At 65.3% G+C, this 27,980-nt stretch overlaps 2 protein-coding genes across 5 annotated transcripts; one reads left to right on the forward strand and one right to left on the reverse strand.

The window, feature by feature from the left end:
- Positions 1 to 284: 284 nt before the first annotated feature.
- Positions 285 to 4,405, forward strand: CUNH19orf25 (chromosome unknown C19orf25 homolog). 4 transcript variants are annotated; one of them, XM_045863457.2, is made up of 4 exons: positions 285 to 667; positions 922 to 1,053; positions 2,482 to 2,634; positions 2,746 to 4,405. In XM_045863457.2, the coding sequence occupies exons 2-4, from the start codon at positions 924 to 926 to the stop codon at positions 2,970 to 2,972; spliced, it is 510 nt and encodes a 169-aa protein (XP_045719413.1). In that variant the 5' UTR covers positions 285 to 667; positions 922 to 923; the 3' UTR covers positions 2,973 to 4,405. The 4 variants fall into 4 exon arrangements, with proteins under 4 accessions (XP_045719413.1, XP_045719414.1, XP_054361059.1 ...); XM_054505084.2 differs by having other exon boundaries at positions 607 to 659; XM_045863458.2 differs by lacking the exon at positions 2,482 to 2,634 and having other exon boundaries at positions 519 to 667.
- Positions 4,371 to 27,980, reverse strand: APC2 (APC regulator of WNT signaling pathway 2). The gene is made up of 15 exons (XM_045863459.3): positions 27,401 to 27,980; positions 21,333 to 21,491; positions 21,085 to 21,175; positions 20,790 to 20,970; positions 19,754 to 19,862; positions 19,559 to 19,675; positions 18,940 to 19,017; positions 18,675 to 18,773; positions 17,702 to 18,086; positions 17,221 to 17,316; positions 14,512 to 14,651; positions 13,969 to 14,046; positions 13,636 to 13,752; positions 13,114 to 13,328; positions 4,371 to 11,870 (listed from the first exon to the last, which is right to left on the reverse strand). Exons 1-15 carry the CDS (start codon positions 27,452 to 27,454, stop codon positions 6,926 to 6,928), a joined length of 6,864 nt encoding a protein of 2,287 aa, XP_045719415.2. The 5' UTR covers positions 27,455 to 27,980; the 3' UTR covers positions 4,371 to 6,925.

Below are 27,980 nucleotides of genomic sequence, written 5' to 3' on the forward strand. Positions count from 1 at the left end.
CGCATCGGGCTCCCTGCTCAGCGGGAAGTCTGCTTCTCCCTTTGCTTCTGCCTCTCTCTCTCTCTCTCTCTCTCTCTCTCTCTGACTCTCATGAATAAATAAAACATTAAATAAATAAATAAATAAATAATAAAAGGCACAGACCCGCCCTCTGCTCAGCCTGTCTTCCCACCCTCGACGTCAGGGGAGGAGCCCAGGCGGGAGGTGTTAGGGACCGGAGGGGCGACGCCGACCTGCGTCCGGCGTCCCTGGCCAGCTCCCCGGTTACTGGCACAGTCACCCCCTTGCACGGGTAGTAACTGTGTTCCCACGACAGCCACGTGGGTTCTGCGCCCTGTCCCCTTTTGGCAGAAAACCAGTACTCCGTGTTTTGTGACGCAGCGAGGGGAGCCGGGACAGGACCCCACGCCCACTCCATGCTCTTCCAGGACCCGCGAGCCGGGGAGGCTGAGGTCGCGCACTTCTCGGTCCGGTCTGACGGGACTGGGACCCTCGCGGGCGCGGCCCCTTTAACAGGGGGCGTGGCCTCGCGACGAGGGGCGGACAGGAGCCAGAGGAGGCAGGAAGTGTGCGCCGCGTGCTTGGGGGGCGGGGCCGCGCTGCGACCGGAAGCGGAAGTGGGTTTTCAGCGGCGCTGGCCGCTCTGTACGCGCGCCAGGGTGAGGCGGTAGGTGCGCTCGAGGCTTTCACGGGGAAACTGAGGCAGAGATGGAGCCGGGCGCTGAAACCCCTGGCCCCATGCTGCCGGTCGTTGGGAGGGCCAGAGGCGAAGCGAGCCCGAAGGGGTGGGACAGAGCGGGGCGGGCTTCCCCGGGAACGGGGCTCCGGCGGGTGTGTAGGAGTTTGCTGGGCGGGAGGAAGGGCCCAGGAGAAGGCCGAGAGGTGGACGCCCCGGTCAACGTCCTTTTCTCTCGCCGCCAGGGATGGGGTCCAAGGCCAAGAAGCGAGTGGTGCTGCCCACGCGCCCGGCGCCCCCCACGGTGGAGCAGATCCTGGAGGACGTGCGGGGTGCGCCCTCCGACGACCCCGTTTTCGCCGCGCTGGCCCCGGAAGGTACGAGCAGGGGAGGGACGACCCTGCCCCAGCAGCAAGGGGCGGGGGGGCACACCCCAGCCCCAGCCCGGGCAGCAGGTCCCTTGAAGCCGTGGGATTACGAGCGCCATCCGTACCGCTCTGAGCTCGCTCTGCACGCCCGTGAAGGGGGGCGCACGGATCGGCCCGCGCCGCGGCCACATCCCGCTCGCCGCCTCTTCTCTACAGCCTGGCAGCTGAGAAAGCAGTTTTCCGGCGCGGCCGGCTCAACTGGGGGAGCCTGCGACTCGGTCTGGGGTCGAGCCCCACGCCGGGTGTGGAGATTAAAGAAAAAAGAATGGATTTTTCATTTTCAGCTGCGGGGGTGAGAATGCGTGGTGACAAGGGAAATGCAGGAAGTGGGGATCTCAGGGCCAGGGGTCGAGTGGGCACAGAGCCATGCCCATGGCGTGCATGCCCGGCGGCCGCCCTGAAGGCGTGTGGCAGAGGGCGCATTGGGACGGCCAGCCCAATGCGCCCTCTTTTGTATGCCCGGCCTTTTGTGGGAAGCCTTCGTCCACTCCTGGTTCTGAAGACAGAAGCATTGGGCGTACAGCAGTCGGGTGAATTTTGTGTTCTGCTTGGTGGGGTTCGTGTATTCGTTCATCGGACAGTCACAGAGACCGTGTTCTGTTGGCCAGGGCTACTGTTCGGAGCCCTGGGGCCAACGGGATGGCCGAAAGTGCACGCCCTCGGGTTACGCTGGTGGAGGACACGTTCACCATTAGTCTGGGAAACTGGAGAGGCTAAGAAATGCTCTGGAAATTTTATTTATTTATTTATTTAGATTTATTTATTTATTTGAGAGAGCGAGAATGAGAGAGAGAGCATGAGGGGGGAGGGTCAGAGGGAGAAGCAGGCTCCCTGCCGAGCAGGGAGCCCGATGCGGGACTCGATCCAGGGACTCCAGGATCATGACCTGAGCCGAAGGCAGTCGCTTAACCAGCTGAGCCACCCAGGTGCCCTGCTCTGGGAATTAAAAAAAAAAAAACTACGTAATAGGAAAAATTTGGTGCTTTGCTCCATGTGGCTGTATTTCATGTGCTCAAGAGCCACTCGTGGCTGGTGGGTGGCTCTCTATCGGACCGGAATGTTCTGTTGCACGGGGCAGCCCCACAGCCCGTGTCCACCAGCGTTCCCAGGGAGGGGACACTGAGGCCCGGGCTACGCGAGGGCCCACAGAGGGGGAGCTTGCCTGTGACCTTGCATGTGTGTTGTGTGGCCTGTGTCCCGCCTTAGTACCGACGCAGGTCAAAGACCGGGGAACCAGGCAGGGTGGAGAGCATCTCGACATGCCTTTGGGCGGCCTGCAACCCTTGCTGTCGTGCGCTGCCCTCCCCGGGCCTGTGCTGTTTTAGGAAGCAGGGGCGCGGGGACCTGGGCCACCTCCCTGACTGTTGGATTTCACAGGGTTGCGCGGCCAGGGAGGAGGTTTGGGGAGGCGCGACGCAGCATCTGGCTCTGAGAGCGGCGTGGGAGCCAGCCTGCTCTGTGATTCCACCATGGGGTCGCCGCCCTTTGCAGGAGTGGAGGCCGATACCCAGGCAGGGCCTCAGGATGCAGGTGCCAGGCTTTTTCAGTGATCCATCCCCTCCAGTGGCGTGCTTTGCTGAGGGGATAAGCTGTGTCCTCTCCCCGCCCCTCCCTGACCCGTGTGCCGTGTCCCGTCCCCAGACTCCCTAGGCCTCTCCGGGAAGGCGGAGGACACGGAGGCCCAGCGGGAACAGCTCTACCAGCAGAGCCGAACCTACGTCACCATGAATCAGCGGCTGCAGCAGGCGGGCGCTGGGCTGAAGCAGAAGTGTGAGGAGCTGTGGCGAGCTGGTGAGGAGCTGGAACGCGACGTCGGCCAGGTGAAGCAAGTGGCGCTGCCGGGAGCCATGGCTGCCTCCTTGGGCTGAGCGGTCCGCCTGCTTGCCTGCCCTGGGCAGGGCGCCCCCCGACTCCCCGTGACACCTGACCTGGCACAGCTTAGGCCCCCGGGTCCCATGGTCCGGGCGTGCCCGGTACCCAGAGAGCCCCCGGGACACAGCCGGGCACGGGCGCCTCTCTGGGGGTCAGGCCTGGGACCTGGTGTGGATGCTGCTCACCCCGGGGCTGTGAATCCCAGACTGGACTTCACGTGGGGTCCCCAGCACCCGAGGGCCAGGCCGTCCACCCTCCTCTCCTTCCCTCTGGGGACCCTGCTTCCCCGCATCGTCCCCAATAGACTGAGCTGGTGGGACCCACTCTGCTGCCTCTGTCCATCTCTGCCTGAACTGCAGGGCCCCCGAGATTCCCGAGGAGGCCGGGGGTTCTGTTCCCTCCACCACAGTGGCTGTGGCTATGAGAGGAGCTTTGCCCGGCAGGGCCCAGATGTGAGATGGGGCCTCTGGCGGGTGCCGCCCCTGAGGACCCCGAGCACCCTGACCTAAGGTGTGGGCGCTCCCACAGGGCAGGTTCATGGTCGGGGTGCGGGGCCGGCCTGGGAGCTGTGGGACTGCATCACACGGGGCTCCTGGCCCGTCTCCCACACGAGCCCTTGTTGGCTGCCTCCATCCTGGCAAGCTTCACCTGTGGGTGGGTGTGGGGCCGTGGAACAGAAGCAGATCTTGAAAGGGGTTTTTCACCCTAGAAGACAGACTTTGGGAAGACCAGGGCAACAGTGTCTGCAAGAGGCATCACAGAAGCCAGGCTGCTTGGGGGTATCCCCACTGAGCCCCTCAGGGGCAATCTGCTCAGAACCCGGTCCCCTGCACAGTGCCTCTGTGAGCTGCCCCTCTCCTGGGGTCCCTGGAAGCTCCGGGGCGGCATGGTGGGGCGTCCGGAGGTGTTTCTCTTTCCCCGAAGAAGGGGAGTCTGCTTAAGCCTGAGAGACCCCTAAAACGGAACCAGAAAGGAGGCCTGCGGGCACAGGTGTACAGAAAGCCCAGGCTTGGCTCCCGAGATGGCAGTGGACGCCAAGACTGCCCTGTCCAGGCTGGGCCCCCTCGCGCATCAGCACCCTTCCACAGCTAACAGCCCGCCCGGTGCGAGGCGCTTCACCCCTCCCTGCTTGGCCCTGGTCTCCAGGCGCTGCCTGACTCTGGGGTGCTGTCTGCTCTCCGGAGCCCCCCCGGGGGTCAGGCGGGGGCGCGCTTGCTGACCTCCCTGTGCTGCCGTCCCGGGGCCAGGCCACACTCCAGCTCTGCCTCCAGGGGCCTGGCCGAGGAGGACTTCTGAAGGGTGTCCTAGCGGGTCGGCTCCTGGCGGAGGCCAGGCCCCTCCAGCCCCACCGCACCCGCACCCGCTTGGAAAGAGCCACAGGCAGCGGGGCGCGGTTCGACAGCTGGGTTTATTAAAGGTGCACGTAAGACGCCTGGTTCCGCGGGTTCCTTCGGCCAGACGATGGCTGTGTGGTTAGTGGGGGCAGCTGGGGCTGTATTTACAGAGGCTCTGTAGTGCTGCAGAGATGAGCAGAGATGCAGGGGACAGACCCAGACGGCCAGGCTCGGGCTGGGGGCGTGTGGCCGCCAGCCGGGTGACGGGTGGGGGGCAGCAGGGGTGAGGTAATGCCACGCCAGCAGGTAGCCCCAAATTCAGCACCCAGCTAGTGGTGGTGTCCGTCCGGCCCGGGGTCCAAAGTCCCAGGCCTGGGCTCCCAGGCGTCCCCGTCGGGCTTGCCCCAGGAGGGCTCCAGAGGCGGAGGGGCCCTTCACGGTTCCCTTGGCAGGTGGCTTGGTTGGTCCTTCAGGTCCTGAGACCTCAGGCGTCCAGCTCCCGACTCGGGTTGATTGTCGGTGGCCGCCACCTGCCGCCGCCTGCGCAGGCTGGATGATGAGGTGTGGCTGTGCCCCCACGCGGGGGCTGGGAAAGGCAAAAGTGGCTGCCGGGCGTGGACAGGACATGAGCCCCCGGGGTGCCGCCGAGGTGGAGCTGCCTTCCTGCCCTGCCTGTGGAGACGATATGCCCGCGGCCAGATGGGCGCAGGCAGCAGCGAGGGAGGGTCCAGAAGCACAGGTCTCTCCCCCGGGCGTGGTGGTCTCTCCACTCGCCCAAGAGGTAGCTCTGGGAGTTCTCCCCACGGCCCACGTGGGGGAAACTGAGGCACAGAGCAGCGGAAGCACTGCCCAGGGTCTCACAGTGCACGAAGCCGTGGGCCCCATGACCGGATGAGCTGGTGGTGGGTCCGCTGCTGCTTCCCTCCCCCCCAGGCCGTCACGGGAGCACCTGCCCCGTGGAGATGCAAGCATGATGTCTGGCAGTCCCCAAATCCAGAAAGGAGCTTAGAGGAGCCCCAGTCCCAGCCCTCCAGGCTACAGTGGGGACCGCGACTGGCGGTTTCTGAGAAGAGTCTGAGACACTCTGGTGTGTCCCCGGGGGCGGGCTGTGGCCGTTCGCAGCTGGCTCAGCCACCGTCACCGCCTCTGCTGCTGGCCACCCTGCCTCCTGCCCGTGGGCCCTCTCTGGCCGGGCCCCGGCTCCCGTCACATGGGATGGGGCGTTGGTGATGCAACATGACAGCAGCAGGGTGTCCGTGGGGTCTGGGATCAGCACGGCTCACGAGGGTTTCCCGTGGGGATGGTCAGCCACAGGAAACACTTCGGGTAATGGGGCGGGACAGTGATGTCTGCGGGCGGGCCTCGCCACGCGCGCCTCCTCCAGAGAAGGGACGTCGGTGGCCGCGTCCTGTCTGCCCGAGCATTGGCTCAGGCGCGGCGGCTGTCATGGCAGACCCGCTTGCCGAGAGCAGCTGCTCCCCAGAGCCTCCGTGCGCAGGAAAGAGGTCGTTGGCTCTTTCTGCAAGGAGGTGCCCTTGGAGCTGACCCCGAACACGTGCGCGCACGACCCCTGAGCGGCCTGGCGGCGGGAGGGGAAGAAGTGAGGCCTCGGGGTTCGCTGTCCCTGCGTCTGTCCCGAGTCTAGCACCCGGTGGTCAGCATCCCCCGCGCCCGCTGCTGCAGTGCTGTCCCGAGGCGGAGATGGTGCGCCTGGCGCAGAGCCCAGGGAGCCCAGCGCTGTGTGTGGGGCGAAGGAGAAGGGAATCGAAAAGCTGGCGGCCGCCTTCGGGTACATCCCTCCACACGCTTCCTCCCACAGGTGCGCTCGCAGACCCTGGCGTCGTCCCAGCACCCGCACAACCCCCGGAGGGTCGCCCTGCGACGCGCCTGGACCTCCGTCCCACTGCACCGTGCCCAGCTCCGGGGCCCCCCTTCCCCCGGCCAGGGCTCCGTCTGCGCCTGCCGCTGACGCACCAGCCCGTCCCTGTTCGTCCAGGCTGCTCCGCCTCCCTAGGCGGCGCTGTCTGGGGCGGGGGCTTTGAGTCGGGCTCAGCCGCTCCCTACCCCCACACTCCCCAGCTGGGGCTGAGAAGGCAAACAAACCCACAAAGCCATCATTAACCAATTACCGGGCCTCCAAAATTACAGGCTTTGTCCCCGTGTAGGCTGGCCCCCAGCTGGCAGGCGCTTGCTTAATGGGCCACCCTCCCCAGCCCTGTCCCCCACCTCGGGCGGGCTGTCACCTTCCTGCGGCTCCTGACATGGGGGGGGCTTGCTGAGGCTTGGGCCCAGCGGAGCTCGGGGCCCTGGAGCGTGCTGCAGAGGGTGGTCCAGGCTGGGAGGGTGGTCTCTGCGTGGGGGCCAGGCTGGGGCCAGACGGCCTCGCTGTGCGCACTCCAGGCTGGGACTGGAGGTCCAGCCGGCAGCCCTGTTCCCTCCAGAGCCCCCACAGCACGGAAGCAAGCGTCTGTGCGTGAGATGTGAGGCCAGTTCAGGCTGCAGTGGGGCTCCCAGGGCGCGGGCTCTGGTGGGTAGAGGGACCGTGGAACCACCCTCCAGGCAGCCAGACCAGCCCTTGGCTTGGAAAGGATGTTCTAGAAGGCGGGCCCTGGCCGCTATTCCAGGAGGCTGGCGGGGGCAGCGGTGGGGGCTTTCTCTGCAGCCAAGTCAGTGGTGGCTGCCACCATGGGGCTGGGCACATAGTTGAAGGGGGAGACACGGGCTGAGCGGCTGGGGGAGCCATGCCGGCTGGCAGGAAAGCCCCCTGCAGCCACCCCCAGGCCCTCATGGACAAAGGGAGCAGAGGTGGGCGCCTTGGTGGGACCGGGCCCGTCCACATCGCTGCCAAGGAGGGCCATGGGGCCGCTGACCGGGGCCTGGGGGGGGGCCCTGCTTTCCAGGCTCGGAGACGTGCTGGAGTTGGTCTTAGCGGCAGCAAAGTCCTCCGTCTGGACCACGGCATCGCTGGTCTTGCGCTGTGGGGGGCCGCTGGGGCCCTCCTCAGATGGGGCGCCCATCAGTGGCAGGGCAGTGGCGGGCAGCGTGCTCCGCAGGATGTGTGGAACGTCCTCGTCCCGGATGCGACGCCACGTGGTGCCCGGCGCCGCCACCCTTGGCAGCGGCCGGGCCTCCCCATCGCTGCTGCGTCGGGCAGCGTCGGTGGTGGGCCCGGGGGCAGCCGCGTCGGGCCTGCGGGCCACGCTGATGTGCGGCAGGGAGGCGTAGCGCTTGACCGTCTCGGGCCGTGCGGCCGGGGTGCGGACAGGCAGGCGGGACAGACTCTCGGAGCTGGGGCGCCGGGCCGGCCGCTCGCTGGGACTGGGCCTGGCCACGGGGGCTCGCTGGGGGACCGGAAGCTGCCGGGGGGTTGCCCGCAGCTCGTCGCAGCGTGAGGAGCACAGGAAGACAGCAGGCAGCGCGGGTCGACTGCGGCGGGGTGAGCCACCCTGGGAGGCGGGGGGCGCAGCCTCGGGGGCGGAGAGTTCCGACCGGCGGCGGCGCAGCAGGCCCGGGGACTCCTTGATAAAGGTCAGCTGCCGCCGGAAACCCGAGCGGTCGGAGGACTCGCTGCCGCTGGAGCGGGCAGAGGCCACGCGCACCAGGCCCAGGCGGCCCCCTCGGGCGCCAGGGCTTCCTTCAGCTGCTGCCCGACCCCGGGGGCCTGGCTCTGGGGCTGCCCTGGCCAGGGGTGGCGGCCCCCGCCTGGCTGGCCTCTGCATGAAGGGGATCCGCACAGGTGACTTCTGTGTCTTGTGCTGCTTGGACAGCAAGGCCCGTGTGGGTGTTTGGGGCACCAGAGATGCCCTGGGGCCGGGGAGGGGCCCTGCGGCCTGGGCGCCTGGGGGCGGCCTCCTCGTAGGGGGCTGGGAGGCCGGAGAGGCCGGGGAGGAGCCGGATGAGGGGGCCTTGGCCAGGCGGGCGGGTGGTGTGGCGCTCCTCTGAGGAGGGCTCAGCGCCGCCAGCTCCGAGATCTTGCCTGGCCGGTGCAGGCTTTGAGACCGCTGCTGCCCGGGGCTGGGGGTTTTGGCGGGGGCTGCTGGCTGCGCAGGACTCGGGGGTGCCATCTTCCTTGGTGCCATGCAGGCGCCAGCGTGGCCTCTGGGCGGGGCCCGGGGGGCCGGGCTGGGCATATAGATCACGGTCCGTCCCCGGAGCACGGCCGGCACCCTGCACGCGGTCTTCTGAGCACCGCGCAGCTTCTCGGGGCCCCTGGCGCTGTGCTGGGCCAGGGCCGAGTCCCGCTTCTCCGGCCTCGCGGTGCTGCCCGCCGGGCCCCCCGCCTGCAGCCGCCGTCCCTTCCGGTGCAGGGGGGGCTGCAGGGTGGAGCTCCCGGACAGCCCGGACCCGGACAGGATCGAGTCAGACCCAGACGAGGCCTCGTGGGTGGCCGCCGCCGCTGCCTGGTGCAGCCACGTGACAATGGAGTTGGCGCCCTCCTGGATGGCACGCCACTCGACGCTGTCAAGGTCTGAGGCATGGTCTGAGCTCGCCGCCTCATCCCCGCGCTCCCGGAGCGCCTCTGCTGGCCGCGCAGCCTGGGGCTTGCGGCGCCGTGGGCCCGATGCCTGCAGCCGGCGCCTGGGCACCGCGGAGCCAACGCAGCGCCGGAGCAGGCCCGTCTCCGCCCGCGGGCTCGGGGGGCCGTTACGCGCACCCCCAGTGCCTGGCACCTTGTTGGCCGCTGGCTGGGGAGCATGGGGCCGGCTGGCCGGGGGCTCAGGGGGCTCAGGCTCGCTGAGGGAGCTGGCGGAGGAGCTCAGGGAGTAGCATGGTGGCGTCTCGTCGGCGATGAGGCTGGGCTGGGCGCGGGCGGCTGGCGTGGCCTTGGGCGTGACCTTGGGCAAGGCCTGCACCTCCTTCCTGCCGGCCTGGTGCTCTCTCCTTACTGCACGGGGGATGGCTGACGCCCGCCGCGGGGTCACCAGCGCCTCGGAGGGCTCCTCATCGGAGTCGTTGTCGTAGAAGCAGTACACGGCCTCCTCGGTGGGCGTCGTGAGGCACAGTGACTGCGGCGCCCCGTCCCCGTGCGCAGGGATGGGGCGGGGGCTGGCCCGGTCCGTGCAGGCGCTCGAGGGCCCGCGGAGGGGCAGCTCCAGCCCCCCCCGGCTCCCGCCTGCCCCGCGGGCCTGCTCTGTGCTCCGGCCCGCACCCCGTGCCCTGTGCCTATGGCCCGTGGCCTGCCCGGCCGGGGCCTCACGACCTGCGGGCTTCTGCCTGTCCGAAGGCCCGCCAGGCGGGTCCCTGGGAGGTCCCTGCAGTGTCTCGTCACTGAGTGAGGTGGCACTGGAGAAGGTGACAGGTGTGCCCTCGGCGGAGTCGGTGCAGGAGTCTTCCACCCGGGCGGGGGCAGGCACCAGCATGTAGACGGGCACGGGCAGCGCGCGGCGGCCGGGCACCAGGGCCGAGGCCACCTTGCGGAGCCGGGCGGGCACCGCCGCCCCCAGGCACTCACGCAGCAGCTCCAGCTCCTGGTCGGCGGCGGCCGGCCCCTCAAGGCAGCCCCCAGCCTCGTCCCGCCGGCGGTGCCCAGCAAAGTGCAGGCCAGGCCCGCCGCCGCCGCCACCGCCACGCTCGGGGCAGGCCGGGGGCAGCAGCCGCAGCTCCACGTCCTTCTGCACGTAGTGCTCGTGCAGGGCCAGCGCGCTGAGGCTGGAAGCACACGAGAAGTTCTCGTCGGGCTTCTCCACGGTGAAGCGCACGCTGCCCGCGTCCAGCTCGGACGGAAGCCGGCAGCGCTCGCGGCGGTCCGCGATGTCCAGGAAGCGCTTCACGTAGCTCTCCCACTGCAAGCTGAACTGGGTGCTCTCGCGCTCGCCGGGGGGCACGGGGACCAGCGGGGGCGTCTTGCTGCGGCTGGGTGGCATGGTCTGCCCGGGGCTGTCGGGCAGCTCGCTGGGGCTGACCGTGCCACTGCCCAGCCCACTGCACGGGTCACTGGGGACAGAGCTGGCGATGGACGGGCTCTCGAAACTGCTCAAGGAGCTCACCGAGCTGCAGCGGCTCAGCACGAGCGGCGTCTCCTGCACGCAGTTCTCCGAGGAGCTGGACGGCGTGGTGTCCTCGACCCCCAGGCCCCGGCCCCTCTGGGGTGCCGGGATGGCCACGGGCAGGGAGGCGGCCCCGGGCCCGAGCCAGGCCCCGTCCAGGTCTGCCTTGCCAGGTCCCGCCTCCTCCAGCCCCTCGAGGGACGAGTCACTGTCCAGGTCCCCGGCCTCACTGGGGCCTGGGTGGCCAGCCGAGGACAGCGAGGACAGGGAGCTGCAGCGGGACAGGCAGAGTGGGCCTGTGTCTACCAGCTTCTCCGGCACCTTGCTCAGGCTGTCTGTGGGCAGCCAGGCCTGCTTCCGGGCTCCGGGGGCCAGGGGCCCCATGCCCGCCCTGGGGTGGCCCTCGAAGAGCGGCACGTGCTGGTAGGTGGGCGACAGCTTGATGGTGCGCACGCGGGCGTCGGCGGCAGAGCTGTCCCGGGACGCCGGCTCCTGGCTCCCCGGCAGATGGAGGTCCAGCCGGCTGGGCCGCACCTGGTTGCACGGGGGCCCCTCGCGGTGCTCGGCCAGCACGGCCAGCGGGCAGGGCCGTGTGTGCTCGCGGGGACAGCGCCCGTCACCGGTGCTGCCGCTGTTGAGACTGTCGTTGGAGAGGCTGGTGTGGGCAGCCTTGAGCCGCAGTAGGGGGTGGGCACGGCTGCCAGGCTCCGGCCGCCTGCCCTCGGGCCGCCGGCAAGGGGAGCAGGACTGGGCCCGGCCTTCGCGCGGCACCTCCTGCCCGGGGTCCCCAGAGCTGAGGCTGAAGCTGTCGTCAGACGAGGTGTGTAGGGCGGAGATGTCCTCCACCAGCCGGTCGATCCGCGCCACTGCCAGTGCCAACTTGGCCTTGGCCCTGGCCGCCACGGCCCCCTCCCCGCCGGCCTCCTTCTCCGCCTCCGGGCCGCTGCGGCGGGCAGGCGGGGCGCGGGCCAGCGCCTGCCCCTGCAGGAAGGGGCTCCCCAGGAAGAGCGACAGCACGGCCGGGCTGGCAGGCTCCGCGGTGGCGGCTGCCGCAGCCAGGGAGGGCGCCTCGTCGTCGTCAAAGCAGCCCGAGTCCGAGGCATAGTCCCGGGCCAGCCCGTCCAGGTGCCGCAGGGACGGCAGCGGCTTCTTGGAGGCGGCGTCCGCCTCGGCCTCGGCCTCGGGCAGGCCCTGCTTCTCCAGGTGGTCGAGCGCCTGCGCCAGGTGCCGCGTGTCCAGCTCGGCCTCCAGCGCCCGCTGCTTCCGCACGTACAGGCTGGGCGCGCACGCGCCGGGGGACACGGCCGCGGCTGTGCCCTGGTATTTGGCGGGCCGGTGCGCCAGCAGGTTGCGCAGGGCGGCGGCGCTGCCCATGGCGATCATCTTGTGCTTGGAGTGCACCAGGTTGCGCAGCATGCCCACGGCGCCCAGGTCCCACAGCAGCTCCTGGTCGCGCGGGCTGCGGGCGGACAGGTTCCAGAGCGTGCCGCAGGCGTTGCTCACGATGGTCAGGCTGTGGGACGTCAGGTGCTGGAGCAGCGTCTGCAGGCAGTTGTGGTCCCGCAGCACCTGTCTGCAGGGGGGGCGGGGGCGGGGGCGGGGGAGCGTCAGGCCGGCCCTGCCCCGCCCCGCCCGCCCGCCGGGACAGGGGGCCAGACTTAGCAAACACCAAGGCAAGGCGCCAAAGTAACTGTACATTTCAGAAAACGGAATACATATTTTCTAAAATATACATATTAAAATAATAAATTAATACTATCTTTTAATGTAAAATTGACTTTATCTCATTTTAGCATAACCACATCTGGTAATATTTCGGATATACTTACACTGAAGGCAAGTCTTATCTGTTTTTAAAAATGCTAAGTATTGTTAATTAGCAGTATTACATAGTAAATAAATGTTTTATTGACTTTAATAAATAAAATCTTTAGCACAAGTATAGCCCATGCCATATTTGGGATATACTTACACTAAAAATAAATGTTATGTATTTTCCTACATCAAAAACATTACTGATTATCATCTAATAAATACTACTTTATTTTGATAAGGGATGAGTACTTATTAATACTATTTATAAAAATTTTAGTAAAGAATATTTATAACTAATATTTAGAAAGTAATACATATTTGTATTTTTTTTTAAAGATTTTATTTATTTATTGACAGAGAGAGACACAGCGAGAGAGGGAACACCAGCAGGGGGAGGGGGAGAGGGAGAAGCAGGCTCCCCGCAGAGCAGGGAGCCCGATGTGGGACTTGATCCCAGGACCCTGGGATCATGACCTGAGCCGAAGGCAGTTGCTTAACCGACTGAGCCACCCAGGCGCCCCATATTTGTATTTTAATAAGTTAGTTTAAAATTTAGTATAAGTGGGTGCCTGGGTGGCTCCGTTGGTTGGGCGACTGCCTTCGGCTCAGGTCATGATCCTGGAGTCCCTGGATCAAGTCCCGCGTCGGGCTCCCTGCTCGGCAGGGAGTCTGCTTCTCCCTCTGACCCTCCCCCATCTCATGCTCTCTATCTCATTTTCTCTCTCAAATAAATAAAAAAATCTTTAAAAAAAAATAAATAAAATTTAGTATAAGTATACCCCACACAAGGTTTGGGATACACTTATGCTAAAAAATTTAGTCCCTAGGGACCAGTCGGGACGGTCCCGTTCTCAGCACAGAGCAAGGCTTGTTCTCGGTTCGCAGCAGAGTGGGCTCTGCCCTCCCAACCCCAAACTGCGCCCCGGCATCCACCTCCCCGCAGTGCCCGCGCTCCACCCCCTCCTCACGCCCCTGGTGGCCGCGGGCTGGGAGGGGCTGACCTATAGTCCTCGCGGGTGGCGATGAGGCTGGACACATTGCGCAGGATGCCGCCGCCGCTCTCGATGATGGCCAGGGAGTTGCTCTGGCACTTGTAGGTCAGCGTGCTCACCAGGAAGCCCAGTGCGCCGTCCACCTGACAGATGGCCGCCTTGTTCTCAGTGCTGTGTGCTGACAGATTCCACAGGGCGCTGAGCACGCTCTTCAGGGTAGACTCCTGGACACAGAGCGGGGGAAGGAGGGGGTCAGCCCCACCCACGCCGCCCTCCCAGTCAACATGTGCACAAAGGGCTGGGAGGAAAGGCACCCAAAGGACCTTGAGATGCAGGGTTGGAAGCCCCAGGTGTGGACCAGCTGCTATGCGGTGCACTGTTTGACTTGATTTCCCCCAGAGATGGGGAACTCACCCCCTCCCGCAGGTCTCCCTGCCCTGTGGCTGGCACTGAACAGCCCTGGCTGCTCCCTCTTCCTGCGGCCGGGGTGAGCCCCTCCTGCCCCCAGCCCCAGCTCCAGCTGGCACCCACCTTGGAGGCTCGTAGAACACACTGCATCAGAGCAGTCATGCTGCCGACCTCCCTCAGCACCTTCTTGCTGTTGATGTCGGCCCGCCAGGACAGGTTGCGCAGGATGCTGGACACCACCTGGGCCGGGGCAGAGAAGGGGCAAGGTGGACCTAGGGCCCAGGCTCCCATCCTCCACCCCTGCGTCAGGCGGGGCTGGGGACAGACTGGAGGGGATGCCCCTCACTGGAGACCCACCATACCCAGGGGAGAGGGCGCCTTGCTGGCAGAAAGGCCTCAGGCAGTGGGACACCCTGCAGGGCGCTCCTGGCGCCACGGCCCACGCCAGCCAGGTACCTGGTGGAGCTCTTCGCTCTCGGAAGCCAGCTGGGCCACAATGGCCTCCATGCAGCCCCGGCGGGCACACAGCGTGGCCTGTTGGTGTGAGAGAGGGAAGTCCTGTCATGCCAGGCGGGGCAGGGGGCATGAAGCAGACCACCCCCACCTCCAGGCTCCCTCCTCTGCTCACTGAGCACCTACTGTGTGCTAGAGCCCAGCCCCCACCCTCACTGACGAGTGTTGAGGGGGAGGGACAGCCGTCCCCCTGTTGCTCCGTCGAGGTAACTGAGGCCCAGACCAGCATGGACACCCAGCCCCCTGGTCCAGAGGCCCCCTTCTCGGCAGCGTTGGCCCCAGAGCAGCCGACAGGATGGTGGCCTGGCAGATCGCATCCAGACACCAGCCTTCTGGGCCCCACCAGCCCTCTCTGAGCCTCAGTCTACCCACCTATAAGTTGGGGACAACTGTCCCCACCTCTCAGGGCTGTTTTGAGGCTGGGGAGAGGGAGGCTCGAACCGGGACAGCGCTGACCCTGCCCACCCTCTGGCCGGCCCCAGGCACCTTGTTGGCGACATCCCCAAAGGTGAGGTTGGTGAGGGTCATGCCAGCGTATCGGCGTAGGGCGAGGTTGAGCGGGTCCCGCGTCATCTTGTGCATCTCGTAGTCAACCTGCAGCAAGTCCGCTACGGCCTGCAGCCCACCTACGGGGGTGCGGGGAGGGGCTTGGCTGCGGACAGGTGGGGGGCCCTGCCCACTGCTGGGCACCCCAAACCACCCACCTGCCTTCTTCCCGGCCTCAGATGCCCTCTGCTCCCTCCCACCCACACCTGCCCTGCTCAGGTCCCCCTCCCCAGCCTCCAGGGCTCCTTGCCAGCTCCTGGGCCTTTGCACGGCTGTTCCCTCTGCCCGGAATGCTCTTCCCTGCTATTTGCCCAGGTTCCTGTCTCTACTCCCAGCTCAAGTCACTTTCTCAGGGAAGTCCCCCAACATCCCACATGAGAATTCCCTCCGGACCACGAGCCACGGAGGGCAGGTTGTGGATGGCCCGTGCTCAGGAGCTACTGTGGGGGAAAACGAATCGGGGGAAATGGTCAGTATGGAGAGAAGGGAATGCAGCAGCAACACAAGCATGAGAAGCCCCATCTCCACCATCTCCCCATCGCAACGATGATGGGGGCAATGCCGCGTCCCTGGGGCAGGAAGTTAGTAGCACGCATCTAAAAACTTCCAAAGTACACCTGCCACATGTTCAAGCAGCATGGCTCACAGCGGCCGAAAGGTGGACACAGTGTGTCTGTCCACAATGCAACATTCCTCAGCCGCGAAAAGGCGGGACGCCCTGATACCTGCTACCGCATGGGTGGACCCCGAAGACTTTCTGCTTGAGGGTGTTTGTGTGAAATAAGCCAGACCCGGAAGGACACATCCCGCAGGACCCCACTCCCAGGAGGTCCCCAGAGGAGTTCCGTCCACACAGACAGAGAGGAGAGGGTGGGAGCCGGGGCTGGGGAGTCTGTGCTTCGTGGGGACAGAGTCTCCGTGTGGGGAGATGGAACGTTCTGGAGACAGAGGGTGGGGGTGGGGAGTCCGTGCTTCACGGGGACAGAGTCTCCGTGTGGGGAGATGGAACGTTCTGGAGATGGAGGGTGGGGGTGGGGAGTCCGTGCTTCACGGGGACAGAGTCTCCGTGTGGGGAGATGGAACGTTCTGGAGATGGAGGGTGGGGGTGGGGAGTCCGTGCTTCACGGGGACAGAGTCTCCGTGTGGGGAGATGGAACGTTCTGGAGACAGAGGGTGGGGGCGGTCGCAGGACAGGGTGAGTGTGCTTCATGCCGCTGAGCTGTGCGCTTAGAGACGGTTATGATGGCAAATCTTATGTACATTCTACCACAATTTAATTTCTTTGTAAGTAAGCTCTACACCCAACGTGGGGCTTGAACTCACGACCCTCAGGTTAAGAATCACACACTACTGACTGAGCCAGCCGGGCACCCCTAAAAATTTTAGTACATAATTATAAGCTATTTCAGGGGATGCTTCCAAGGCCTTTCACGCTCCTGAACGTGGAAACCCCACTGCTGGAAACCCACAGGAAGGACACGAACAAGAACAGGCAGACAGTGCTGTGAACTCAGCTGTGGGTGGGACCACCTGGCTAGGGGGTCCTGGCGGACATGGCATGCAAGTGTTTTGCCCTTGGGACCCCTGTATCCTCCAAACGTTTTCGAGGACCCCCAAAGAGACTCTGTTCCTGTGGGTGAGAGCTGGGCATACGCACCCTGCTGGAAATTAAAAGGAAGCCTTTTTAAACCCCAGAACATACAGCCCAGTGGTCCTCAGAGAAGGAGCATCTGGAAAACGCCCAAGAGAAGACCGGGGTGGGAGATGCAAATCACATCTTGTGTCCTTATCAAAAGAACTGCGACCTTGGGGACCTCTTAGAAGGGCCTCAGGAACCCTCAGGGGTCCTGGGCCACACTTTGAGAACCAGTTTCATATGAAATTCTGTGTGTCCACAGTCCAGGTGTTCAAGGTCAGAGGGGGATACGGTGCCAACAGAAATTCCCCGTGGCGGCCTCGCACCGGCTGGCGGGAAGCGCAGCCCAGGGGCACTCGATCCTCCTGGGTTTAGACTGCGTTCTGGGGCACGTGTGTGCAGGCGTATCGTGCACGGAGCGGACCGAACCACCCCCTCCTCTCCCCCCACCACAGGAGAGCTTCAAAGGGAAGGTAAGACGCCGCTGCCTGCGACCGGCTCCTAGCTACTGGGCACACGCGGTCTCCAGATTGGGGGTTTTATCTGGGTGGCTTGCTTCCTCCAGAGGGTAAATTCCTAGCTGGGGGGGGCGGTCCTCAAAAGTGCGCACATTCATAAAGTATCTGCTGGAGCCAAATGCCCCTCCAGCGCGCCTGCACTCGGGTGCCCCCCCCGGGGGCTGCGAGCACCCACTTCCACACAGCCAACCACAGGAACGGGGTCTACCCTTTGGGCGTTTTGACCACCTGCTGGGTGAGAAGCGTATCTCATTTTGTAATCACGACAGTGAAATTGAGCATATGGATGCGATGTTTGAGCCTTGCTATTGGGTCTTTCACCTTTACTCTTGGTTTCCTCAGCAAAGTCACCTCCCTGTTCTCTGAGCCCCAGCACCTTGGTGGCTAAAAGCCGGCCCTGGGTGGAATGGGGGCCAGCACCCCCCCCCACCCCCCCCCACCCCCCCGCCAGTCGGGAGGCGGTGTGTAGTCATGGAGGAGGGAGGGGGCACTCACCCAGCTCGTTCATGGCACGGCGGTATTCCTCATCAAAGGACAGCTTCATCACGGCGCAGGTGGCCTGGCAGATCTGAGGCTCAATGGGCACCGGGGCTGTGGGCCACAGGGCGGGTCAGAGCCCTCGCCCTCCTGGTGGGTCCCTGCCCCTCCCTGCCTTCACCCCACAGGCCTGCAGGGACCCCGGAGCTTTTCAAACCGCCGCCCGCGGAGCACATGGGGGGGCCCTCCCAGAGCAGGGCGGCCTTACCACACCTGTCCAAAGCCAGGACAGAGGGTGCTGCCCACCCCCGGGATTGCAGAGGGGGATGACGCAGTGCCTGGTGCTAAGTACATTTTGGCAGCGTTTTTGTCATGTATTTGTAATGAGCTGTAAAAACTAGCAGTCTCGAACTGCACCCCGCTTGCAAGGGTCCCCCGGAAGTTAGCCAAGGTCCCCAGAAGGCCTCGGCCGGCGCACAGGCGGCCCCCACGTGCTCACCGCCGCCGTTGCCGCCTTCGGCGCCGTCCCTGGCCTGCAGCCAGTCCCAGCACGTCTCACAGTAGGCCCGGATCTGCTCCAGCACGTGCAGGACGCGCATCTCCTTGCGCGCCAGGCCCTGGTCCGGCTGCGAGAAGACAATGTTGTGCAGCGCCGCGTTGGCGCGCATGCGCGCATCCTTGGCTCCCGGCGCCCCGGGGCTCCCGTTCCGACCCCCCGCGCCAGCCTCGGCGCCGTGCAGGATCTGCAGCAGCAGCGGCAGGCACCCCGAGCGGCGCATAGCCACGCAGCTCTCCGGCGAGCTGGACATCGCCAGCAGGGTGCGGGCCGTGTCCTCCTGGTCGCGCGTCGCCAGCATGGACAGCAACCAGAAGACCACCTCCACCTAGGCGGGCAGGGGATGGAGTCAAGGTGCGGAACCCCGCCCAGCTCACCCGGCCCCAGCCAGGGCAGCCCCGCACCCCCGGTGAGCGGCGCAAACACAGTGAGAGTCATGTGACCCCAGCCCAGGAGAATCGCCTGCTCAGCCCGACCCCCCTCGCCCTGCATCCTCCCGGGGGCCAGCGCACACACCTGGTGAGGTGGGTGGCAGGCGTCAGCCAGCACTGAGTGCCCCCAGTTCTGGAGGGCCAAATGCCCACCCTGTCGTCCCTCACTGGGTACTCCTGTGGGTGACCTCCTATGTCTAAGGCTAGAGTGTCCCCCCACACACACCCATAGGACCGCTATCCCCCACCCACCTTACCGGCCTGAGACCACATGCTGGCCCTGCCGGTCTCAGCACACACCCCACCCAGGCTCGCCCTTCCACACCTGGGGACACTTTATGAGACGGAGGAGGGCGGGTCCCCCACATCTGACAGAGACGCGGGAGGGACCCATCTCACCATGCACCTCAACCCGGCTGGCCACCCACACCCCTCGCACCTCAACCCACCCGCCTGGCCCCCAACAAACCTGGATACCCCCTCACCTTGCTGTTGCCCGGCTGAGGGACACCATCCTCAGGGTGCGTGGGGACCTCAGGCTCTGGATCCTCATCCACCGGCACTGACTTCACCGCCAGCAGGGCCTGTGCGGAGAACGCCAGGCCCGGGGGGTTCGACTGGGGAGCACCCCACAAAGCGCCCAGACCAAGACGATGTGGGTGGGGGCTACGGGCCCATTCCTGCACCCCGGGCAGGGCCCTGCCTGGACCCGTCACCACCCCAGGGCCCTGGCTCCACCCATCCCAGTACCTGGGGCTCGGTCTGTTGCACGCGGTCCTGCGCGGACAGCAGTTCCTGATCGATTTGCTCCAGACGCGAAGCGCGGATCTGAGCCCAGAGAAAGGTGCACGCTGGGGCTGACCCCGCCCCGGCCCTGGCTCCGCCCACTCCCTGCTATGACCCCACCCACTGCCCAAACCACACTTTGACGTCTGACTCTGCCCTGGCCCCTCCCCTGGCTCTGATCCATCCTATTCCTCTATGCGGCCCCACCCGCTCTAAACCCCGCCCTGTTACCTGACTCTGCCCACATCCCGGCCCCACCCATGGTCCAACCCCAACCCAGACTGACTCCACCCACTCCCTCATTTGGCCCCGCCCACTCCCTGATCTCGTCGCGTCCACTGACCGAGGCCCGGGGCTCGCTCACATTCGGTTCCGCCCAGTGTCCGCCCCCTGCCCCCAACTTTCTCGGACTTTGCCCTCTGGGCCCGGCTCTGCCCTTAGACCCCTCCGCCCCCCACCCCACAAAGGGCTCTAGCTCTGGCTCCGCCCCCTGAGCTAGACCCCGCCCACGGCAGTCCCTGCCCGCCGGGTAATGCAGACTTCCCCGCACCCGCTCCGCGCCCGGCCCCGCCTACCGCCTCACCTGCGCCCGCTGCACCATCTCGTCCGAGGTGCCGAAGCGCTCCTCCATCAGCGAGCGGATGTGCTGGGCCTCGAACTCCAGCTGCTGCCGGATCAGGTCCATCTGCATCGAGAACTGCTGGGGGGGGGGCGGGCCGCGGTGAGGGCGCGTCCGGGCCCGAGCCCCCCCCACCCCCGGCCCCCGCCGGCCGCTCACCGTCTCCACGTGCGGGAGCTCGTCCAGGCGCTTGGACAGGCCCTGCAGCTGTGAGTAATACCAGAGCTTCTCCTTCTCCTCCTTCTCGATCTCGTTCAACAGGAAGCACCTGGGGGGGGGGGGCGAGTCGGTGGGCGCAGCTCGCAGAGGGGGGGCCGTCGTGCATGCGGTGTTTGCCTTGATGTGTAATCACTTGTTTCAGGGACTGGGGTGGGGGGCAGAAAATCAATTCAAAGGAGAGACGCAATTCCTTTATAAGTTCTGGTCCCCGGAGAAAGGCTCTGAGGGGGCTGTTCTGCCCCCAACCCCTCTCCCGCACTTGCTAATCTCCCTCTAGCCTGCAAAGACCAAGTCAGGCTCAGGTTGCTCCAGGCCCAAGTCTCGCTCTGAACAACCCTGTGGGGAGACACTGCTGTTCCCATTGTACAGAGCTCCAAGGTTAGGCTCTGTGTCTTTTTTTTTTTTCCTTTAAATAAAAACTTACTGACTTTAAATAATTTTGCCTATGTTCCATATAATTACAGGGCAGAAGTCTGAGGCTGGTAGGGGTTAGGAGACTCGCTTGAGGTCCCACAGCACAGCGCGGACAGGACTCCAAGCCGCTCCTGAACTGCCCCATCTGACCCCACACAACCCAGCTGAGCGGAGCTGGGCGCCTGGGCCCCGCTTTCCTCTGCTGGCCACGGGCCCGGGTTTCCTGGGCCACAGCCCCTCTCTCCACAAAGGCTGCCTTGAACCCTTCTGGCTCCAGTCCTGACCCTGGCAATGGACACAGCCCTGTCCCTGGTGAAGCCTGCATACTGGGGACCCCTGAGGGTATCTCCCGGGAGCCTCCCTCTTTGCGAGGAACGCCCCCTCCTTTGTCCTCCAGAGTCCACTGGACCCGGAAAGGGGGAAGACACGCCACAAGCAGCGAGTGTGGGCAGGGTCGACTCAGGAGGCGGGTGGGACGCATGCCGGTGGGCCAGTCAGGGGCCCGGGTAGCGGGGGCGGGGCTGGCTGAGGGCGGGGCTTCCCGCCGCCCGGGGTCTCTCACCGTTCCCGGTCCAGTTCCTCCAGCAGCCGGATGGTAGCCCGGCTCAGCTCCCCAGAGCTGTCCTTAGAGGGCCCAGAGCCGTGGACGGGACTTTCTTCGGGGGTCCGCGCAGTGGGCTCGGGGCCTAGGGCTGGGGACTGGGACTTGAGTTTGTACAGGCTGGTCATGTCCATCTGCAGGGCTGTATGGGCATGGAGGGAGAGGGCGAGGTCAGCGCCGCTTCCTGCCCCTCCCTCTGGGGGCAAGCTGGAGATTGCCCCAGCGTGCAGAGGGGGCCCCCAGGCAGGGCCCTCACCTTTCAGCTGCTCCAGGACCTCGGTCTGCCCCAAGGACACCAGCACTCCGGCCTCCTGTTCCAGCTTGCCCTGTAAGTGCTTCAGGACCTCCTAAGGGGGGGCGGGAAAGAGCACCACCAGCATAAGCCCACTGCCTGGGCTGCCCGGGGCCACCCCCACCCTGAGATGCCCCAGCCGGGCCGGCCGGCCTCTAGGTCCAACCTCCTGGTGTTTGTGCCTGTAACTGCAGCCCCAGCCCCACCCGCACCTTCATGCCGGATGTCTCCGTCTCTAGCTTGGACAGGTGGCTGGAATTGTCTTGCAGCTCCTGCCTCAGGTGACTGTTCTCGGCCTTCAGGGCCTCCACCTGCCGCACCAGCTGCTCGTAGGGTGCCACGGAGCTCGCCATCTTCAGCTCCTGCAGCGCCTGGGGCCACAGGTCAGAAGGTTCACCCAAGGGCCTAGGGAGGGCTGGCCCCTGATCGAAGTCCCAGCCCTCCCATCCAGTCCTGGGGTGAGTCCCAGCAGGAATGCCTGGTGTGGACCGCTGCAGGCCTGGCCCCGGACACATGCGGCATGGCCAGTGGAGAGACAGATGGTGACAGATGTGGGCAGAGCCATGGGATGGACGTCGAGACACACGGCCCAAACGTGCCGCTGGCCAGCAGACACAAATGCATGGCCGTCCTCACTGCCGGGCTCCCAGACACACATGCTGACAGCCCAGGCCCTGACCCACAGAAACGCAGCTGCCCAGAGGGCCTGGGCAGACCACCCGCTGGCACAACCGAGGGACAATAAAAATGCTGTGCCTGCCAACAAAAAGCAGCTCAGAGAGCAATGGCCAGGCTGATGGTGGGACCCCCACAGCTGGACAGCCGGACAGACAGACCCAAGCCCGTCACAGTCACCCTGGGGGGCTAAGATCAGATGCCCCGCCCCCACCCCACCCCCACCAGCAGCTGGAGCCAGAGCAGCTACCTGCCTGGCCCGGCCCCCCTCCGGTCAGCCCTCTCCCAGCCCCTGCGGCCCCGGCTGCCCCATGCCCCATCTCCTGGGCTCTGCCACTGCCACCCCTTCTTTGTGTGTGGCGGTCCTTTCTCACTCTGGCCCAGCCTCCACCCTCTGTCCAGCCGGCCCCGCCTCTCTTGGCTAGGCCTTCCCCAGAGCTGTCCCACCTCCCCGCCCCCCTTCCCTCTTTGTTCCCTTCCCATCAGCACTCGCCCCCTCCCTCCGCCTTTGTCTGAGGCCCACCAATGGCAGCCCATCCTCTCCTCCACCTCCTTCCTAGGAGCCCCCTCCCCAAATCAGCCAGCTCTCCCTTGCCCACAGGGAGGTGCTTACTGCCCCCCTCACCTGGACACATGCATTCACTCACATGCTCATTCACTGTCATCCGTCTGCTCCTACCCACAGAACCCTCCCCACCCCACCCACCCTGGAGTCACCAAGGGCACACTGGGCCTGGCGTAAGGGTGGGGAGATGGGGTCAGGCCATCCTAACCCATTGGAGGCCCTACTGTATGCCTGGCCCTGTCATCTGACTTCCTGGTCACAGTCCTGAGCCTCAGGGACCAACATTAGGCTGTGCTCAGAGGAAGGAAGTGAGGCCAGGGGGCCACACGAAGCATGACAGGAAGCCGGCACTGGAAGTACTCAGGAGTCCAGGCGGTGCTTTCTGGCCTCGGTTTGCCCATCTGAGCCATGAGAAGAACTCAGTGTGCCGGCCCCATCCTGCAGGCTGATGAGAAGGTCAGGCATGGGAGTGGTCATGGAACAAACCAGAAGTCACAGGGCGGGTGGGACAGTCAGAATGGGAGACAGTGTGTCAGGTAGGGAAGGCCAGCTGCCTGGGCACCACAGCCTTCGCCTCCCACCCCAATAGCGATCCCACCCATGGCTCCGTCAGGGGTCCCAGAGCTGGGAGTCATGCCTGGGATTGTGGCTGGATCCCTGGACTGGAGCTGTGTCCTGGCTGAGGCTCCCAGGCCGTGCCCCGCCAGAAAGCACTGGGTGAGGCACATCACCCCCTGCACACCCCTCCAGTCCCTCAACCAACCTCAGCCCCCTCCCTGAGCCCCACCCAGGGCTGCCTCCCACCCCCCGTTCCCCTCATGGGTGTCTTCGTGGATGTTCCAGGCTGAGCCTGGGATACCTTCACTCCCCCTGCATCTTCATCAGCCTGAGCTTGGCAGCAGGGCCACCCACCAGACTCCCCCCTCATTCCAGCCCAAGTCCCCAGCTCCACGCTCCCACCAGCCCCTCAAGCTTTGCCCAGCTGGACCCTCTCTCCCCCAGCTCCCCACACCCCTCCCATCAGCGCAGCTTCACTGGCTTCCCACAGTCCACTCCTCATGCACAGCCAGAAGGAAGCTCTGAAAGTCACTGGTTGGACTCCATCCCTCCCCTGCTCCAATACTTCCCATGGCTCCCCAGTGCCCTCAAGATAAGACCTGGTTCCTCCACATCCACCTGCAGCCACACAGCAGTGCTCTTCAGCCAGGCCCCTGCATGTGCAGTTTTCCACCTGGAGCACCCTTCCCGATTCCTGCCATCCCTCAAGGTGCAGCTTCCCAGGAAGCCCTCCTGCCTGCCCCTCAACCCCAGGTTGCGCCAGGGGACTCCCAGGAGCCTCCTTGGGAGCTCTCCACTGCAGAAAGGAAAGCACCAATAGCTGGGGGGTTGGTCTGATTGAGCAGTGAGTGGCCGAATTTCAGGGGAGGATGGCATAGATTTGGCCCAAAGAGGCCCTTCCTTCCCCTTCCTTCTATGCAAACCCCACTTTACAGAGAGGGAAATGGTTGTCCAGGGAGGTGTAGCGCTATCCCCGAAGCACACAGCAGGCCTGCCTGCAGACTGGGGGCCACCAGAGGGTTGAACCCCGTGAGTGGGTGTGTGCGTGGGGGTAGCAGCAGCGATGCAGGGGCCCCCTCCCTGGCTCTCAGTTTCCTTTCCGGCTCCACCCTGGAGGAACGGAGGCTCCGGAGTGCGTGCTGACAGGTGAAGCAGAGGAGGGGATGGAGGCCCCCAGCAGAGGCGGAGGACGCGCCCCCTGCCCTCCACCCAGGGAAGCGCGCCGCTTACTTTATCTCACTCGGGCTGGGCTGTCGGGGGCGCCGCGGGGCGTGGGCTCCGGGGCTCCGGGGTCTCGGCGGCGCAGGCAGAGGGCTCTGGGGCGGACAAAGCCCGGTCCCGGCCTGGCCAGGCGGCGCCGCCGCTCCTGGAGCTGGGCGAGACCACCGCGAGCGAGCGGGGGAGGATGCGGGATGCGGGATGCAGGCCCCGCGGCCAATGGCGGCGCGGGAAGACGGACTGGTGCCATGGCAACAGCCAATGGCGGCCCGAGGGCGGGGACCAGCGGCGGCCGCGGGACGTAGTGCCTCCGGGCGGGTTCAGGGACTGCGTGTGCAGAGAAGGGGGGGTGAACCCCCTCCAAGGGACGGGGGCGCCCCGAGGTCGAGGACCCCGTGCCCCCCGCCCCCCCCCCCCCCGCTCCAGAGTCTTAAGAACCTCCCGCGGCTTGATCCGAAGAATTTGAGAGTAAAACATCCAGTCTTGGATGTTACATCAGAATTTGGCGGGTGGGGGGCAGGAGCCAGGCCAGCCCCTCCCCACGGATCCAGCCAGGCCAGATGGGTGAGGGCGGGGCAGGGCTGAGGATCCAGGCTGGACCCCCCACCCCCCAGCTCCTGCCACCAGGGAGGGTCATGGCTGGCGTGAAGGGCTGAGCATGGGGGATGGGCGGGCATGCTGCAAAGCATTTGGGACCCTGGCATTTCTCACTGTCTCCCTGGCAGAGCTTCTCCGTGGGCATCTGCCATGACTCCTGTCCACCCCCATATCGCTCGGTCTCTTTCAATCTCTGTCTCCCTGTGTCTCTGTCTCTCATCACGCTCCTATTTCACCCTCACAGAAGGGGAGCCAGAGGAGGGGGGACCTGGGGTCCCAGCTGTGGCCAGGCCTTACTGCCCAGACACATGCACGCCTGAAGGACGAAGGAGGCTCTGGGCAGGAGACGGGGTTTAGGGGGCCTGCCTCTGTCTTTCCTGGCTGGGAGGCCAGGGCAAATCGTTTGCCTCGAGAACCTGTTTCCCCCTCGGTAAGATGGGGAGGTGGCTGCAGCCTCACATAGGGCTGGTGCAAGGAACGACAGGACGGGCAGCCAAGGGCACGGGGACCACACTGTTTTCTGTTGGGTTTACTGCAGGAGGTCCCGTGTGCCCGTCCTGGGCTAGCAGTGCTGGGGGCCCTCAGAGGAGCCTCCAGAGCCAGACACAGCAGTCCCCAACCCGTGGGGCTTGAGGACGGGGTGCAATGGGCAAGGGGGATCTTTCTGGAAGCTGGGAAGGCTGCAAAGAGAAAGGGACATGGGTGCTTGGCCTCTTCAGGATGAATAAGAGTTGGCCATGGAGGCAAGGAGGGGAACAGCATTCCAGGCTGAAGGAACAGCATGTGCAGTTTCTGGAGCTGAGATCAAAGCCCTCTCAGGGGATGTGGGTTTCTGGTGGGGCTGGATCAGGTCGTTATGAGGGGTTTAGAGCAGGGGCAGTCTCCTGGAGGAGTCATGGGCTGAACTGACCACAAAGAGCAAGGACAGAATGGGCAAAGCTGGAATGGGGGTGGGGAAAGGACAGAGCCCAGGGCCCCAGCTTTAGCTGTACCTTGATTCCCCCTGCATGACCTTGGGCCTATCTCTCTCTGGCCTCAGTTTCCTGTTTTGTTGGCTGGGAGGTGGGTTGGAGAATCCTTGCCTGCAGAGAACTACATCTTACCTCCCCCACCCAGTCTCAGAGGTCACTGCTCCCCAGGCCCCTCTCAGGCATAATCTTAGAGTGGTCTAATGGCCAGCCTTGTCCTCATACATATGAGGACACTAAGGCTTAAGCCAGAAAGCACCCTGCTGGAGTTAACTCATGAGCCTCACCAGCCCTGGGGCCTGGAAGGCTGAGGGCACATGGGACTGAGACCCCAAGGCAAGATGCCCTTGTCCCCAAGACTCTGGAACATCATATCTCTGACACCCCTGTCCCTCCTCCTCCTCAAAAGTCCCTGACCCTCTGAATTCTTGAGCCACACATTCAGGCATCACTGGAAATTCGAGAACCACAGAGACTTGGGAAACCCCACAGCACCCCAAGACCCCAGTCCCAGTCTTGGGGGAATGAAAGAGACCCCTCAGTGTACAGTACCCAGGCCTAATGGGGGACCCTTCCCAGGTACCCTCCCTGGGACCCTCTGTGCTCCCTACCGCTGCTGGGCTCTCAAGAGGAAAGTTGAATCATGCGGCTCGCTCATCCCCACCCTCACCCTGAGACCGCCCCTTCCCCCCGCCCCCACCCCCATCCCAGCGTCTGGCCAGCACACAACACGGTCACTCACAGAGGGTCTTTGAGTCTTCTGAGCCTGACCTCAGTGTCAATCCCCAGTTGATGCCCCGCCCTTTTCCACTGACCCTCCGCTATGCTAGGGGCTGCGGGTAGAACCTGAGGTGTCCCCCCCCCCACTCAGAGCTGGGGTGGGGCAGAAGGAAGCAGGAAGGCACCAGGTTGTCATACGACCAGAGATGGAGCGCGGACTAGGGCCCTGACGGGTGAGGAAGGACTGCCACTGGAGATGGGGGATTGGTGGGACCGTGCCCCCGAAACCCGATCCGCGGTGGGGCCCCTGACAGGATTCTGGGCCTCAGTTTCCCCGGGCGGGAAGGGGGCGAGCGAGCGTCCTGTCAGCACCGCGGACAGCTCCCCATCGGCCTCCACGCCCGGTCCTCTGCTGACGCCTCCGCCCGGCGCTCAGGCCCCAGCCCTGCTAAAGACGTGACCTTGGCCTCCTCGCTGCGCCCCCAGCCTCAGTTTCCTCTTAAATTGGGGATGTTAGAGCCGCAGGGTTCAGAACGATTACAGAGGCCGGCAAAGAGCTCGGGCCCGGTGGGATGCACACTATGAACCTCAGCGTCGGTGAATGTCGGAGTCGGCCCTACGCTGGGAGCCCAGAGGGGAAACTGAGGCAGTAAAAGGTGCAGGGCGTGGCCCGGCCCCTACCCGCCTTGTACGGGACGGACCCTCGGCAGGACGGTCCCCCGTCGCAGTCCCCCCGCCCCAGCTGCTCTCTGTGTGCGCGCAGTGGGGAGGGGTCGGGTGGGGGGGTCTCCCTCGGAGACCTGGAGCTGGGCCCGGCGAGGCCGCGCTTGCGCAGACCCGGGGTGGGGAATTCGCTGCGACGCGGGGGAGGGGCTCCCAGCCTGAAGCAGTTTCCCTGGCAACGGTCTCCTCGGCAACTGCGCGAGACCCCAGACCCGTCAAGCCTCGCGCGCGTATCGGAGCGCCCCCCACGCCCTACCTGGTCCCCGAAGAAGGCCGAGTGCAGCAGGCTCAGCAGCCCCAAGAGCCCCATGGAGCCGCGGCCGCCCCGGACCAGCCCGCGCCCCGCCCTCGGCCGCTCGGGTAAGGGGGGGGAGGCACGTCCGAGACTCCCTGCGCCTGCGCGGAGGGACTGCGGGGAGGGCCCGCTCCGCGGGGCCGGGGCGGGGACTCCTGGGCAGGGGGGGCGACCAACGAGCGGGTCTGCGGGGCTTCGCCGGAGGGGGGGCGGGAGTCTCGCGGGACTGAGGACTCGGAAGAGGAAGGTGGGAGACTGGAGAGGGGTGGGGGCGGAGGAAGAGCGGGGAGGGGCTCACCGGGGGGCTGGGAACCCGGAGCGCGAGGGGTCCCAAGGAGAATGGAGCTTCGGAAGGATGGAGGGAGGCGCCGCCCTGCGGCCGCAGTCGGCTGCCCGCTGGGACAGTGGGCCCGCAGCAACCAGGCTCGGGCTGCGCGCTCAGGCCATTAGCCATTCAGCGAACATTTGCCGCGCGCCTCCTGTTTGCCGGACTCCGAGCTGGGCGCTGGGTACGGAGGGGGCTTGCTGGCCCACACTACAC

The sequence above is a fragment of the Mirounga angustirostris genome, unplaced genomic scaffold, assembly GCF_029215605.1.
Source record: "Mirounga angustirostris isolate CCGP_5_RB_7025 unplaced genomic scaffold, mMirAng1.0.hap1 SCAF_1, whole genome shotgun sequence".
Taxonomy (NCBI): domain Eukaryota; kingdom Metazoa; phylum Chordata; class Mammalia; order Carnivora; family Phocidae; genus Mirounga; species Mirounga angustirostris.